Below are 13,817 nucleotides of genomic sequence, written 5' to 3'. Positions count from 1 at the left end.
AGCAATAAATGCATGGATTTGGAGAAAGATAAAACTCTTGACAACTGTTTGCAGGAAGACTGAAATCAGTTAAGAGCAGGGAATAGTGGCTACTAGTTATATCAATAACAGGTTTGTGGGCTTTGTGCCAAAGAATTATTACAGAATAGTTGTTCTAAGTCAGTATGCGTGTAATAGTTAGATTTCTTCATTTAAAAGCAATTGTTTGACTGTCACTGAAGTGCACTTTATAGGATCCAGCATTGAGTATGTCTAGAAGAGAGCTGACAAGAGATATTTCAAGTACATTAAGAATGTTACTATCTCCACAGTGCAGACTGTCAGTCACACCAAATAAGGAACCCAATTCAAATTAAGGGAAGTTATAGTGTATTGATAGATCTCTTTGTTAACAAGAAAACAAAATTTTTGGTAATTTTTGCAATATGTCAACATGGGGGTAAAACTGTAGAAAAACTTTACCTTCATGATTTTTAATTCATTCTTGGGATGTGGGTGTCACTGGCTAGGCCAACATTTATTGCCTATTCCTAATTGCCCTCGAGAAGGTGGTGGTGTGCTGCTTTCTTGAACTGCTGCAGTTCCTGTGGTGTAGGTACAGCCACAGTGCTGTTTGGAAGAAAGCTCCAGGATCTCGACCCAGCAACAGTGAAGGATTGGCAATATATTTCCAAGTCAGGGTGGTGAGTGACTTGTAGGGGCATTTGCAGGTGGTTGTGTTCTTGTGTGTCTGCTGCTCTTGTCTTTCTAGATGGTAGTGGTCATGGGTTTGGATGGTGCTTTCTAAGGAGGCTTGGTGAGTTCCTTCAATGCATCTGTAGATGGACACACTGCTGCATCTGTGCGTCAGTGGTGGAGGGAGTGAATGTTTGTGGATAGGGTGCCAGTTAAGTGGGCTGCTTTGCCCTGGATGGTGTCAAACTTCATGAGTGTTTTTGGAGCTGCACTCATCCAGGCAAGTGGAGAGTATTCCATCACAACCCTGACTTGTACCTTGTAGATGGTGGACAGGCTCTGGGGGGGGCCAGGTGGTGAGTTACTCGCCAGAAAATTCCTAGCTTCTGACCTGCTTTTGTAGGTCTAGTTCAGTTCAGATTCTGGTCAATGGTAATCCCCAGGATGTTGATAGTGGGGGAATAGTGGCAATGCCATTAAAAATCAAGGGGAGATGGTTAGATTCTCTCTTGGGGTTGGAGATGGTCATTGCCTGGCACTTGTATGACGTGAATGTTACTTGCTACTTATCAGACCAAGCCTGGATGTTGTTCAGGTCTTGCTGCATTTGAGCATGGACTGCTTCAGTATCAGTGGAGTCACGAATGGTGCTGAACATTGTGAATCATCAGTGAACATCCCCGCTTTTTATGATTCTTAAATTCATTCATGGGAAGTGGGTGTCACATTTAAGAGTCAACCACATTGCTGTGGATCTGGAGTCACATGTAGGCCAGACCAGGTAAGGATGATAGATTTCCTTCCCTAAAATACATTAGTAAACCAGATGGGTTTCTAACGACAATCGACAATGGTTTCATGGTCATCATTAGACTCTTAATTCCGGATTTTATTCAAATTTCACCATCTGCCATGTTGATTCAAAACTGGATTCTCAGAGCATTACCCTGGGTCTCTGGGTAACTAGTCCAGTGATAATACCATTACGTCACTGCTCCGTCAAGGTCATTGATGCAACAGCTGAAGGTGGTTGGGTCTACCCTGAGCAATTCCTGCACTGGAACTGAGATGATTATCCTCTAAAGACCATGACTATCTTCCTTTGTGCTCGGGTATGACTCCAACCAGTGGAGAGTTTTCCACGATTCTCATTTGCTCCATTTTTTTTGCAGGGCTCCTTGATGCCACACTCAGTCAAATGCTGCCTTGATGTCAATTGCAGTCACTCTCACCTCACCTCTTTTGTTGCACATTAACTTTCTGTTTGATATATCTTTCGGCCGACAATGAATTTGTTCTTTTCCAGTTTAGAAGGTTAAAAGTGATTTGTGGTAATTAAGACTTCAAGAATCTGTGGACTGTGAAATAGGGCATTCAGCTCAGTCAGCTGGCTCTACCCATCAGTTTGACATAGCTAGATGTGATGATGCAAAAGGTAATATCTGCTCATTTTCTACTCCTTAGAATATAACCTTCAAACACCTTTAGAATCTGGATCCGTATTTTCTGTTCCCTCTTTCTATGCAACATCTTCATTTGGTCTTCATAGAATAGAATCCCTATTGTGCTGAAAGAGGCCGTTCGGCCCATCGGGTCTGGACCGACTCTCCGAAAGAGCATCCCACCCAGGCCCTCCCCTCCGCCCTAACCCCACGTATTTACCATGGCTAGCCCACCTAATCTACACATGTTTGGAAACTAAGGAGCAATTTAGCATGACCAATCCACCTCACCTGCAGATCTTTGGACTGTGGGAGGAAACTCATGCAGACACAGGGAGAATGTGCAGACTCCACACATACACCCAAGGCTGGAATGAAACCCGGGTCCCTCGTGCTGTGAGACAGCAGTGCTAACCACTGTGCCACCGTGCCGCAACTTATTTAATTGCTGGGAAAGGCTAGCAGAGGTTAACTTAGAGCTTGAGATATTTTCTTGACAGAATCTGTAAACCTGTTCCACTAGATGATGATCTCATTTTCCACAACTGAAACCTCAAACAAAAAACTTCTAATATTTTCAATTGCTGTCCAATTTTGATCACTAATGTTCTATCTCTTAGTTCAAAAATTGAAGCTCATCTTTTATTCTGAGAGAGAGAGTAATTTGTTCTTATCTTGTATTTGAAGGTGCAGTGAATGATATCTGAGATTCCTTTCCTTGTTCTTCTTCGTAGTCTTTGTAACCCATGAACTGGAACTTTTGTAATCAGAAGTAATTTTGAGTTGAATGCCATGAGGGAGCGTCATTCATTGAGCATTAAAAATCTGAATTTGCTTCTATGGGGCATTTTTAAAAATTAATTTAACTGTGGGCATTGCTGACTAGGCCAGCATTTATTGCCCATCCCTAATTGCCCTTGAAGCAGTTTGATACAACTGAATGGCCTGTTAGGCATTTCAGAGGACAATTAAGAGTCAACCACATTGCTGTAGGTCTGGAGTCACGTGCAAGTCAGACCAGCCAAGGACGACAGATCTCCTTCCCTCAAGGGATTCATGGTTATTATGAGATTTTTTTAGTCCAGTTTTTAAATTCAAATTCTATTATCTATCATGATGGGATCCGAACACTGGTCCTGAGAGCAGTACCCTGGGTCTCTAGATGGCCAGTTCGGTGACTATACCACCATGTCACCAGATTACAGTTTCTAAGAATAAACGGTTAGCCATTTAGGATTGAATTGAACACTTTCACTCAAAAGGTTGTGAATCTTTGGAATTCTCTACCCTAGAGTGCTGGGAATGCTCCATTATTGAGTATATTCAAGAATGAGGTCAACAAATGTTTGGGCACTGAGCAAATTTAGGGATATGGGGAGAGTGAAGAAAGTTGGAGTTGAGGTAGATGATGAGTCATGATCTATTGAATTGTGGAGCAGGCTTGAAGGAGCAAATGGTGTACTCCTCCTCTGACTTCTTGCATTATTATGTCATTGACTCTTCACCACGATGCAATTCCATGGATACTCATTATCCTGATATCTCATCCCTGTGCCAATGTACATCATGATGTGGAGATGCCGGCGTTGGACCGGAGTAAACACAGTAAGAAGTCTCACAACACCAGGTTAAAGTCCAACGTTGGACTTTAACCTGGTGTTGTGAGACTTCTTCCAATGTACATCGACAGAACAGCTGCAAAGCAGTTCAATCATGCTATGCATCATCGCTGAGAGCAATCTGGTTCTCATGATTTTCAATACCTCAGTCAAATCTCTTCTCCACCTTTTCTTCTCCAAGGAAAGCAGTACCAACTTCTCAAATCTATCCACATAACTGAAGCTCCTCATCCTTAGCACCATTTTCCTGAAACTTTTTTGCACTCACTTTGCATCTTTCCAGAAGCGTGGCGTACAGAATTAAATGCATTACACCAGCTGAGGCCAAAGCAATGTTCTATACCACTTCAACTCCTTACTTTTATAGAACCATAAAACCCCACATTTGGCCCATTGAGTCTGCATTGACTCTTTGCATCTTTGGACACTTAAAGGGCAATTTACCATGGCCATTCCACTTAACCTGCACATCTTTGGAGTGTGGGAGGAAACCGGAGCACCCAGAGGAAACCCACGCAAACACAGAGAGAATTGCATATTCCACACAGTCACCCAAGGCCGAAATCAAACTCGGGTCTTTGACACTGTGAAGCAGCAATGTTGACCACTGTGCCACCCAAATATACTCTATTTCCCTATTAATATAGCCCAGGGTAATGTAGGCTTTATTCACTGCTCTGTCTACCTGTCCTAATACCATCAACGTGTACACATACACCTGGCTCCCCCTGCTCTCCCTTTAGAATTGTCCCCTATATTTTATACTGCCTCTTCACATTTTTCTTACCAAAATGAACCACTTCGCACTTCCCTGCATTAAATTTCATCTGTCGCTTGCCTGCCCACTCCACAAATCTGTCCCCTATCTTTGAGGTTCTACGCTGTCTTCCTAACAGTTTACAATGCTTCCAAGTCAAGCTTGGAACCTTCAGGTCTGGATAGTTCAGCAACTTGGTTAATTATCGAAAAAGCAAATTAAATTAATTTTTTGAAGTGCTGAAGAATGTTGCATAATATATTACAGAAAATGAACTGCTGTGTTGCTACTATAAAGAAAGACATGTATGGCAGTAGATCATTAGGTTGCTGTCAATATGAGCTATTAAAAATATCCAGGAGTCATTATCCTCCATTATAAATAATTCTGGCAGAGCTGACAGTGATTTATAAGGGGTTGGGATGATGAGTATGACAAAGTCAATCTTTTCCCTTGCACTATATATGGTCATCAAAACCCCCTCATTTGGATTCTGTCTTATCATTTACTGGCCCTTGTTCACTTATTCCTTACTTGAGGTGACGGATATTGGGGAATTTGATTTTGTTTGCCTGCCACATTATCACCATGTGTGCTCTGTCTGAAGGCAGGTCCTTGGCTAAAAGCAGCCTTTCCCCATCTCTCTATCCTGTGACAGACTTTTCATTTACCAATAACTCTCTTCATTTTTCAAGCCATCCAACCTTCCTCCCTCATTCTCCTTCTCCCTGAAATCTTCCCTATGTAATCTCTCCCAAGTCTGTTTTGCCCCACCCAGATTCTGTGCGTTCTTAATTGTTCGCCCACTCTCCACAGCACTTTATCATTTGTTACTTTATAAAATAGTTGTGACCTGAAATTCATGTCAGATCTTAAGCTTTTCTTGCATGTAAATTGTTTACAAAATAATTTCCATTCTCGTGGAGACAGCCAATTATCTAGTACCTTCCCTCCTTTCATAATGTCCAGTTAAATATAGATTGCACCATGCACTTAAATTTATTGTCTATTATTTTTAGTGCCCCAATCAGTTTGCCTAAGTCCTCTCTTGACTCATGCTGGAGTTTTGTTTCACAAGTATTATCAGTACTGTGGTAATTTACCAATATCATGTGTTAATTGGTATTCAGTTGTGAAGTCATTGTTACCATTCTCTGGGAAAAGAGGAACTGCTTAATATTTAGCTTACTTTTATACTTGTGCAGTCTGGAATCCTCACCAATTGGAATAATCTATCAATAACACACTCTCCAGTCCTTTAATATTTTATAAACCTCTGTCTAGTTGATGAGTTTCTAAGTCTGTCTGCTCTGAATTAAAGTGAGCAATGTCCTTAAGCCTATCTAAGTAACTGAAGTTCTTTAAGTAAGGAACCATTCGTAGCGTTCTTCTCTGGACCCATTTCAAGGCCACTATGTCACCCAGCATGTGAGGACCAAATCTGCGCTCAGGTCTCTACATACAGCCTGACCAATAACATGTATATTGACAAAATGATGCCCTTTTATTTATACTGAATGATTGTATTAATAGAATCCAATTACCTGCTGACATTAGCTAGGTTTTAAAATATTCTTTCATGGGCTTTGAGTGTCGTTGGCAAGGACAGCATTTGTTACCCAGCCCTAATTGTCCTTCAACTGTGTGGCTGCTAGGTCATTTCAGAGGACAGTTAAGAGTCAACCACGTTACTGTGGATCTGGGGTTACTATAGGCCAGAGTAGGTGAGGACGGTAGAATTCCTTCCTTAAAGGAATTAGTGAGCCTGAAGGGTTTCTGCAACAGTTGATGATTGATTCATGGTTACCATTAATGAAACTAGCTTTTGATTCTAGTTATTTATTAATTGAATTTAAATTCCACCAGCATTAGCCTGGGCCTCTGGATTACTAACCCAGTGACATTACCACTGTACCACCACCACCCCCTGATATACCTTTCAGAAATTATTCAACATGTTAGGCCTCTTTTCTCCAGTAAAGGGAAGACATATTGATGACCTGAGAGAGGTCCTTCAAGATTGTGAAAGGATTTGACAGTCGACACATAGAAAGGATGCTTCTACTTGTGGGCAAGACCAGAATAAGGGACTGAAGTATATGATAGTCACGGATAAATCCAGTAGGGAATTCTGGAAAAACCTCATCACCTGGAGAGTGACTAAAATGTAGAACTTGCTAACACCAGCAGTTTTTGAGCCAATAGCATAAATACATTCAAGGAGAAGCTAAGGAAGCACATGAGGTATGGAGGTATTTTCTGATGACGAGAGGTGGAGTAGGTTAGGCCTGTACTCATTGAAGTTTAGAAGAAAGAGAGGCAACCTTATTGAGATATATTCAATTCTCTGGGCTTGACAGGGTAAATGCTGAGAGGTTGTTTCCTGTTGCAGCAGAGTTGAGGGCCAGAGGGCATAATCTCAGAGTAAGGGGATCGCCCATTTAAGACGGAAATGAGGAGGAATTTCTTCTCTGAGGTTAGAGAATCTGTGGAATTCTTTACCGCAGAGGTTGTAGAAGGTAGGCCATTAAGTATGTTCAGGGCTGAGATGGACAGATTTTTAATCGGTAAGGGAATCAAGGGTTATGGGGATATGGCGGGAAAGTGGAGCTGAGGATGATCATATCAGCTCTTTCATGATCTCATTGAATGGCAGAGCAGACTCGATGGGCTGAATGGCCTACTCTGTCTTATGCGGAAGAATGGAATAGAAGGATGAGATGAAGGGAAGGGGGAAGAAGGCTTGTGTGAAGCATAAACACTGCATAGACCTTTGGGGCTGAATGATCTGTTTCTGCGCTGTAAATACATGTGGCAGAACCTGCCTCACAAAGAGTGACCTCTTCAGCCATCAGCAAAGCTGCACCATAGGAAGACACCCTATCTGAATTGTATTTGTTTACTGTGTGTCCAGCATCTTTCATAGATGGAAGAATGCTGACAATGGCATATTATCCACTGTTATTTGTAATCTATATTCTCATCCAAATCATTAATATAAGAGGCATGGTTAGTAAGTTTTCAGATGACACCAAGATTGGTGGCATAGTGGATAGTGAAGAAAGTTATCTCCGATTGCAATGGGATCTTGGTCAATTGGGCTAGTGGGCTGTCGAATGGCAGATGGAGTTTAAATTAGATAAATGCGAGGTGATGCATTTTGGTAGATTGAACCAGGGCAGGACTTACTCAGTTAATGGTAGGGCGTTGGGGAAAGTTACAGAACAAAGAGATCTAGGGGTACAGGTTCATAGCTCCTTGAAAATGAAGTCACAGGTGGACAGAGTGGTGAAGAAGGCATTCAGCATGCTTGGTTTCATTGGTCAGAACATTGAATACAGGAGTTGTGAGGTTTTGTTGAAGTTGTACAAGACATTGGCAAGGCCACACTTGGAATACCTTTTACAGTTCTGGTTACCCTATTTTGCAAAGGATATTATTAAACTAGAAAGAGTGCAGAAAAGATGAACTAAGATGCTACCGGGACTTGATGGATTGAGTTATAAGGAAAGGCTGGATAGACTGGGACATTTTTCTCTGGAGCGTAGAAGGCTGAGGGGTGATCTTATAGAGGTCTATAAAATAATGAGGGGCATAGATCAGCTAGATAGTCAATATTTTTTCCCAAAGCTTATGATGAAAGTGAGGAGGTGTGGGATAGAGGGAAAGTTGGCCGATTGGATAGGTAACTGGCTGTCTGATCGAAGACAGAGGGTGGTGGTGGATGGAAAATTTTCGAATTGGAGGCAGGTTGTTAGCGGAGTGCTGCAGGGATCAGTGCTTGGTCCTCTGCTCTTTGTGATTTTTATTAATGACTTAGAGGAGGGGGCTGAAGGGTGGATCAGTAAATTTGCTGATGACACCAAGATTGGTGGAGTAGTGGATGAGGTGGAGGGCTGTTGTAGGCTGCAAAGAGACATAGATAGGATGCAAAGCTGGGCTGAAAAATGGCAAATGGAGTTTAACCCTGATAAATGTGAGGTGATTCATTTTGGTAGGACTAATTTAAATGTGGATTACAGGGTCAAAGGTAGGGCTCTGAAGACTGTGGAGGAACAGAGAGATCTTGGGGTTCATATCCACAGATCTCTAAAGGTTGCCACTCAAGTGGATGGAGCTGTGAAGAAGGCTTATAGTGTGTTAGCTTTTATTAACAGGGGGTTGGAGTTTAAGAGCCGTGGGGTTATGCTGCAACTGTACAGGACCTTGGTGAGACCACATTTGGAATATTGTGTGCAGTTCTGGTCACCTCACTATAAGAAGGATGTGGAAGCGCTGGAAAGAGTGCAGAGGAGATTTACCAGGATGCTGCCTGGTTTGGAGGGTAGGTCTTATGAGGAAAGGTTGAGGGAGCTAGGGCTGTTCTCTCTGGAGCGGAGGAGGCTGAGGGGAGACTTAATAGAGATTTATAAAATGATGAAGGGGATAGATAGAGTGAACGTTCAAAGACTATTTCCTCGGGTGGATGGAGCTATTACAAGGGGGCATAACGAGAGGTTTGTGGTGGGAGATACAGGAAGGATATCAGAGGTAGGCTCTTTACGCAGAGAGTGGTTGGGGTGTGGAATGGACTGCCTGCAGTGATAGTGGAGTCAGACACTTTAGGAACATTTAAGCGGTTATTGGATAGGCACATGGAGCACACCAGGATGATAGGGAGTGGGATAGCTTGATCTTGGTTTCAGATAAAGCTCGGCACAACATCGTGGGCCGAAGGGCCTGTTCTGTGCTGTACTGTTCTATGTTCTAAAGGTAGGGGATTCTAAAACTAGAGGGCATAGGTTTAAGGTGAGAGGGGAGAGATACAAAAGTGTCCAGAGGGGCAATTTTTTCACAGAGGATGGTGAGTGTCTGGAACAAGCTGCCAGAGGTAGTAGTAGAGGCGGGTACAATTTTGTCTTTTAAAAAGCATTTAGACAGTTACATGGGTAAGATAGGTATAGAGGGATATGGGCCAAATGCGGGCAATTGGGACTAGCTTAGGGTTTTTAAAAAAAAAGGCGGCATGGACTAGTGCTGAAGGGCCTGTTTCCATGCTGTAAACCTCTGAGTATTATATAGTATTCCACTTTCTCTACATTGGTCAGGAACTTTCAGTAATCTGTGCCCAATAACACCTACATTTTTTCTTCAAACCATTTTCAGTTAATATTCCTTGCAGGTTATACATATATTCTGTGTTGGTCCTACCTATCTGTCTGACATTATCTTCATATAAGTTAAATGTTATTTATCATTGGTTGGGTTACTTCTCGAGCAAGCCAATTTTTTGTTTTTGCATTTGATTGCTCTCCACTACTTGCTTAACCATTGCACAGATTTTGGTGTCATCTGTAAACACCCTGAACATCCCCTCCAACATCACTGTCCAGGTCATTAACAAAGGTGGTGAAGAGTGTGGGCCTGGGCCCAATCCCTGTGGAAGGCCACTGGTAACCTTTCCCCAGGCATCCAGTAAACTACATCCATTAACTACGATATCTTGGCTACAGGATTGGAATATATTTCTAATTCAATGTTTCAAATTCCTGTTGGTGTCACAAGATTCTACCTTATGAAGCAACTTAGTTTGAGGAACCTTATCAAAGGCTTTCTGCAAGTTCAGGTATACAATATCCACCAGATTTCCCTTATCCAAGGTTCTAGTGATTGCCTCAAATAACTATCAACTCTGTGTTTCTCTGAAAGCCATTTTGTGTATTTCTAATAGCTCCTTTCTCATTAATAATAAAGGCCATCTCATAAGAGCTAGTTTCTTGTAAGACATAGGAGCAAAAGTAGGCCGTTTGGCCCATCAAGTCTGCTCCACCATTTAATGAGATCATATCTGATTTGATAATCCTCAACTGCACTTTTCCACCTCATCCCCATAAACCTTGACTCCCTTGTTGATTAAGGGCACTATCCGTGAACAATGGAAGATACAACAAGGCAGCTGTTCTACATGTAGGAAAGGTGGCAGCCAATGTGCCCCAGCAAGGTGGTGATAACTGAGGAATGGTTCTGGAGATGCAAATTCAGGGATGCAAATTGACTCGGACACCACGGGGAATTCCTACGCTCCTCTTCAAAAGAGTGCCACTGGATCTTTTACACAACCTGAACAGGCAGAGAGAGCCTCGGTTTCACATCTCTAAAAGACAGATGTAATAGCGGATCCAAACACCCAGAATTTTCCTTTGATGCTGTTGGCTGCCCTGCAGGTCTGGCCATTTATCTTTAGTAGAACAGTTGGTGTCCTCCGTACACAATCTACTGCATGCTTAAAATGTGAAAGAGCCAGGTTAGTCAAATGCCAGCTTCACTCTTAAATAGAATTTCACACAGTTTCCCACAATGTACAGAATACTTGTGGAACGGTTAGGCGCTTCTTAATTTACATCATTAGCATAATTAATTTACTCAAGTGGGAATTTTGGCCAAAGTGCCTTTTCATTTTACGTTTCTTTTTAATGCTGGCAACAGCACAGTGTGTCCCCCACTGCCTTCAACATTATCACCACACTCTTTACAGAGCTTCAGCAGTTCAAATCAAATCAATTCCATAACCTTTAAAAATATTTGTACTGATTTCTATTACCTTCTCCTCATTAAGATTGTCTCCTCTCTGTGGGTATGTACACACACTCTCCTGACTGATCTAATAATGTAAGCAAGTGCTAATTATTTTTGTTAATAAATCTTGAAACTCCAAAAGGAACACCACAAGATTAAAGGGCTTATCATTGAGCTCGAATCTGGTGCACCCCAGTGACTAATTATGCAGAAGGAACATTTAACCTGTGCCACAAACAGTCACCACTTCACCTGAAACTGACCTGTGGCAATTTCAATATTCTCCGCTGGTCGCTGTTCTTGTGGGAATGATTTGAGTGTAAATAAAAACAGAAAATGCTGGAAACACTCAGTAGGTCTGGCCGCATCTGTGGAGAAAGTAACAGAGTTAATGTTTGATCCTAATCTATTGTAATGCATCCTACAGTCCAATAGCCAATATTTAGTGTCCAGGTTTGAATCATGAGCACAATGGGTGGAATATGACCACCTTACGTTTTGCACGAATGGCAGGGTGATTTCGGGATTGGGATCTCAGATTGTGTAGTGGGCCTTCCAATAAAACTTTCTGAAGGGGTCCAACTAGGAATCCTCCTTGTGGATCACTGATCCATCAGGCAGAGTTGGCAGGGGCCATGTTTGAGCGTGTAGGATTTCAAAGGCCACTGCACAGTGGTGGCCTCCGCAACAGCTACAAGGGGACTTGAGCAGTAGGGACTTGAGCTGCCCTTGAATAAAATGGAAGAGGGCAAGGTGTTATGGGGGAGCAACGTCTGTATCCTTGTTGAGTTCTGAAAGTCTTCTGCAGGAATTGCCAGTGATTTCCTTACCAAGCCCACGATCATTAACACCAGCCTCATTGACCTGCTCCTGCCATTACAAGCCTCTGCCTGTGGCTGACTCTGGTTGTAACTCCCCTCCCCATTAATATCACTGAGAGAGCATGTCAGTTACTGCTATGCACTAACCTCCTTGATGCTGTCGTGTTCCAGATGCTGCATGTCATGTTGGCAAATAGCCATTGCAGGTGCAAAATTTCTCTCAATTGCCTCCTCAAATATGTTGTTACCATACAGATAAGATTGTCAATCACATGAAAAATTCCAGTTGGCATGTGCAGAGTAGCCTTAATTGGTCTAAGGGGCTAACTGCTTTTTGTGGGTGGGTGGATAGCTTTCACCCCACCCACCTCCCAATCCATCCTCCATCAAAATTCCAGATGCTGCATGTCATGTTGGCAAATAGCCATTGCAGGTGCAAAATTTCTCTCAATTGCCTCCTCAAATATGTTGTTACCATACAGATAAGATTGTCAATCACATGAAAAATTCCAGTTGGCATGTGCAGAGTAGCCTTAATTGGTCTAAGGGGCTAACTGCTTTTTGTGGGTGGATAGCTTTCACCCCACCCACCTCCCAATCCATCCTCCATCAAAATTACCCAGAGGTGGGAACATGATGGGGGACCAGCGGTAGTGGGAAATTATGGGCCCGCTAGCTTCCGTAGCTGAATGAAAACTTGGCCCACTGTGTTATTGGATGACAGATAACTCACCAATGTATTTCTCTTTTTCTGTTTTAGAGAATGAATTTATGACGTTAATTGAGGGGAGCACCATTTTTTACTCGTTGTCGTCCCACCCTCCCCTAATCGAAATTAGTCACCTCATCCCAGAAAACATATTGGTCTCTGGGACAGACTCCATTCCTGGAGTGGTTGCACCTTCCAAAACCACAAGTAAGTAACAGAAACCATTGTACTTATTGGCTGCAGAGAATGGCTGGAATCTGAAGCAGGTTATGCAACTATTTTAGATTTTATTTTGATTAAATTAATTCATGTATGCTCCGCCCAAACACAGGTCCTTAGTTGATGCTGATGCTTCATTCTGAACTGTTTCTTTTTTCAGTTTTTCAGTAGTGGTTTGCCATTGTCTTGCACTCTCAGGGGCAGGTCCCAAGTCTATCTCAGCTGGAATGGGAATTGAACCCATGCTTTTGTGCTGTTTTAAACTACGTGCCAGCTGAGCTAACCGACCCCTTAAATTGAATGTCTCAACTTAATTACCGGGGGCAAACTTCTTTCACACTTGTCTTGCCCGCTCTCTCACCCTGGTCTCTCTACAATGAAACCAAACAATCTTGTTCTTTGTCCTCGTCGATTCAGACAGATAGACTTGTGTAGAGTAATTATGAAGGGCTGCACTTTTCTCAGCTTTGACATCCCGGTAGCTGTCTCAGCTCTGAGTCAATACGTTGGCATTCAGAACCCACTCTAGGACATGAACACATATTCCAGGCTGACATTTCAGTGGATTACTGAGAGAATGACTCATTTGGGGAAATACTGTCTTCCAGGTGAAACCTTAAAGCGAGGCACGCCTGTGTACTCAGGTGGATGTGCAATATCCCATGGCATTATTTGAAGAAGGGTCGGGGATTCTTCCATTCTCCTGGCAAAATTCTTCCTGCAGCCAGCACCACCAAAAGCAGATAACTGATCACTTACCTTGTTGCTGTTTCTAGGACCTTAAACTGCTTGCCTTGTTCTTCAGAAGGACTCGGTTGACTATGGAATGTTGTGGGGAATTCTGAGGATGTGAAGGTGCTACATGAATGCAAGCTTTTTCTTTGTTTCTTAATGATTCAATAGAAATGAGATTCTTTTGAAATATGCTCCACCGTTCATTATATTCATGGCTGATCATCCAACTCAATAACCTGATCCAGCCTTCCCCCCATGTCCTTTGATCCCTTTAGCCCATCCTAT

General features: G+C 42.5%; 1 protein-coding gene across 1 annotated transcript in view; it reads left to right on the top strand.

Annotated features, from left to right (window-relative positions):
* nphp4 (nephronophthisis 4) overlaps nucleotides 1-13,817 on the top strand; it is a 479,472-nt gene that overhangs the window by 150,987 nt on the left and 314,668 nt on the right. Inside the window, exon 5 of the mRNA XM_078239167.1 lies at nucleotides 12,630-12,785. Coding sequence (XP_078095293.1) covers nucleotides 12,630-12,785 — 156 coding nt within the window. The remainder of the gene's footprint in view (nucleotides 1-12,629; nucleotides 12,786-13,817) is intronic.

This window comes from Mustelus asterias, chromosome 22 (genome assembly GCF_964213995.1).
Source record: "Mustelus asterias chromosome 22, sMusAst1.hap1.1, whole genome shotgun sequence".
NCBI classification, from domain to species: Eukaryota; Metazoa; Chordata; class Chondrichthyes; order Carcharhiniformes; family Triakidae; genus Mustelus; species Mustelus asterias.
Note: the sequence above shows the minus strand (reverse complement) of the source record. Positions and strands in the feature narration are given on the sequence as shown.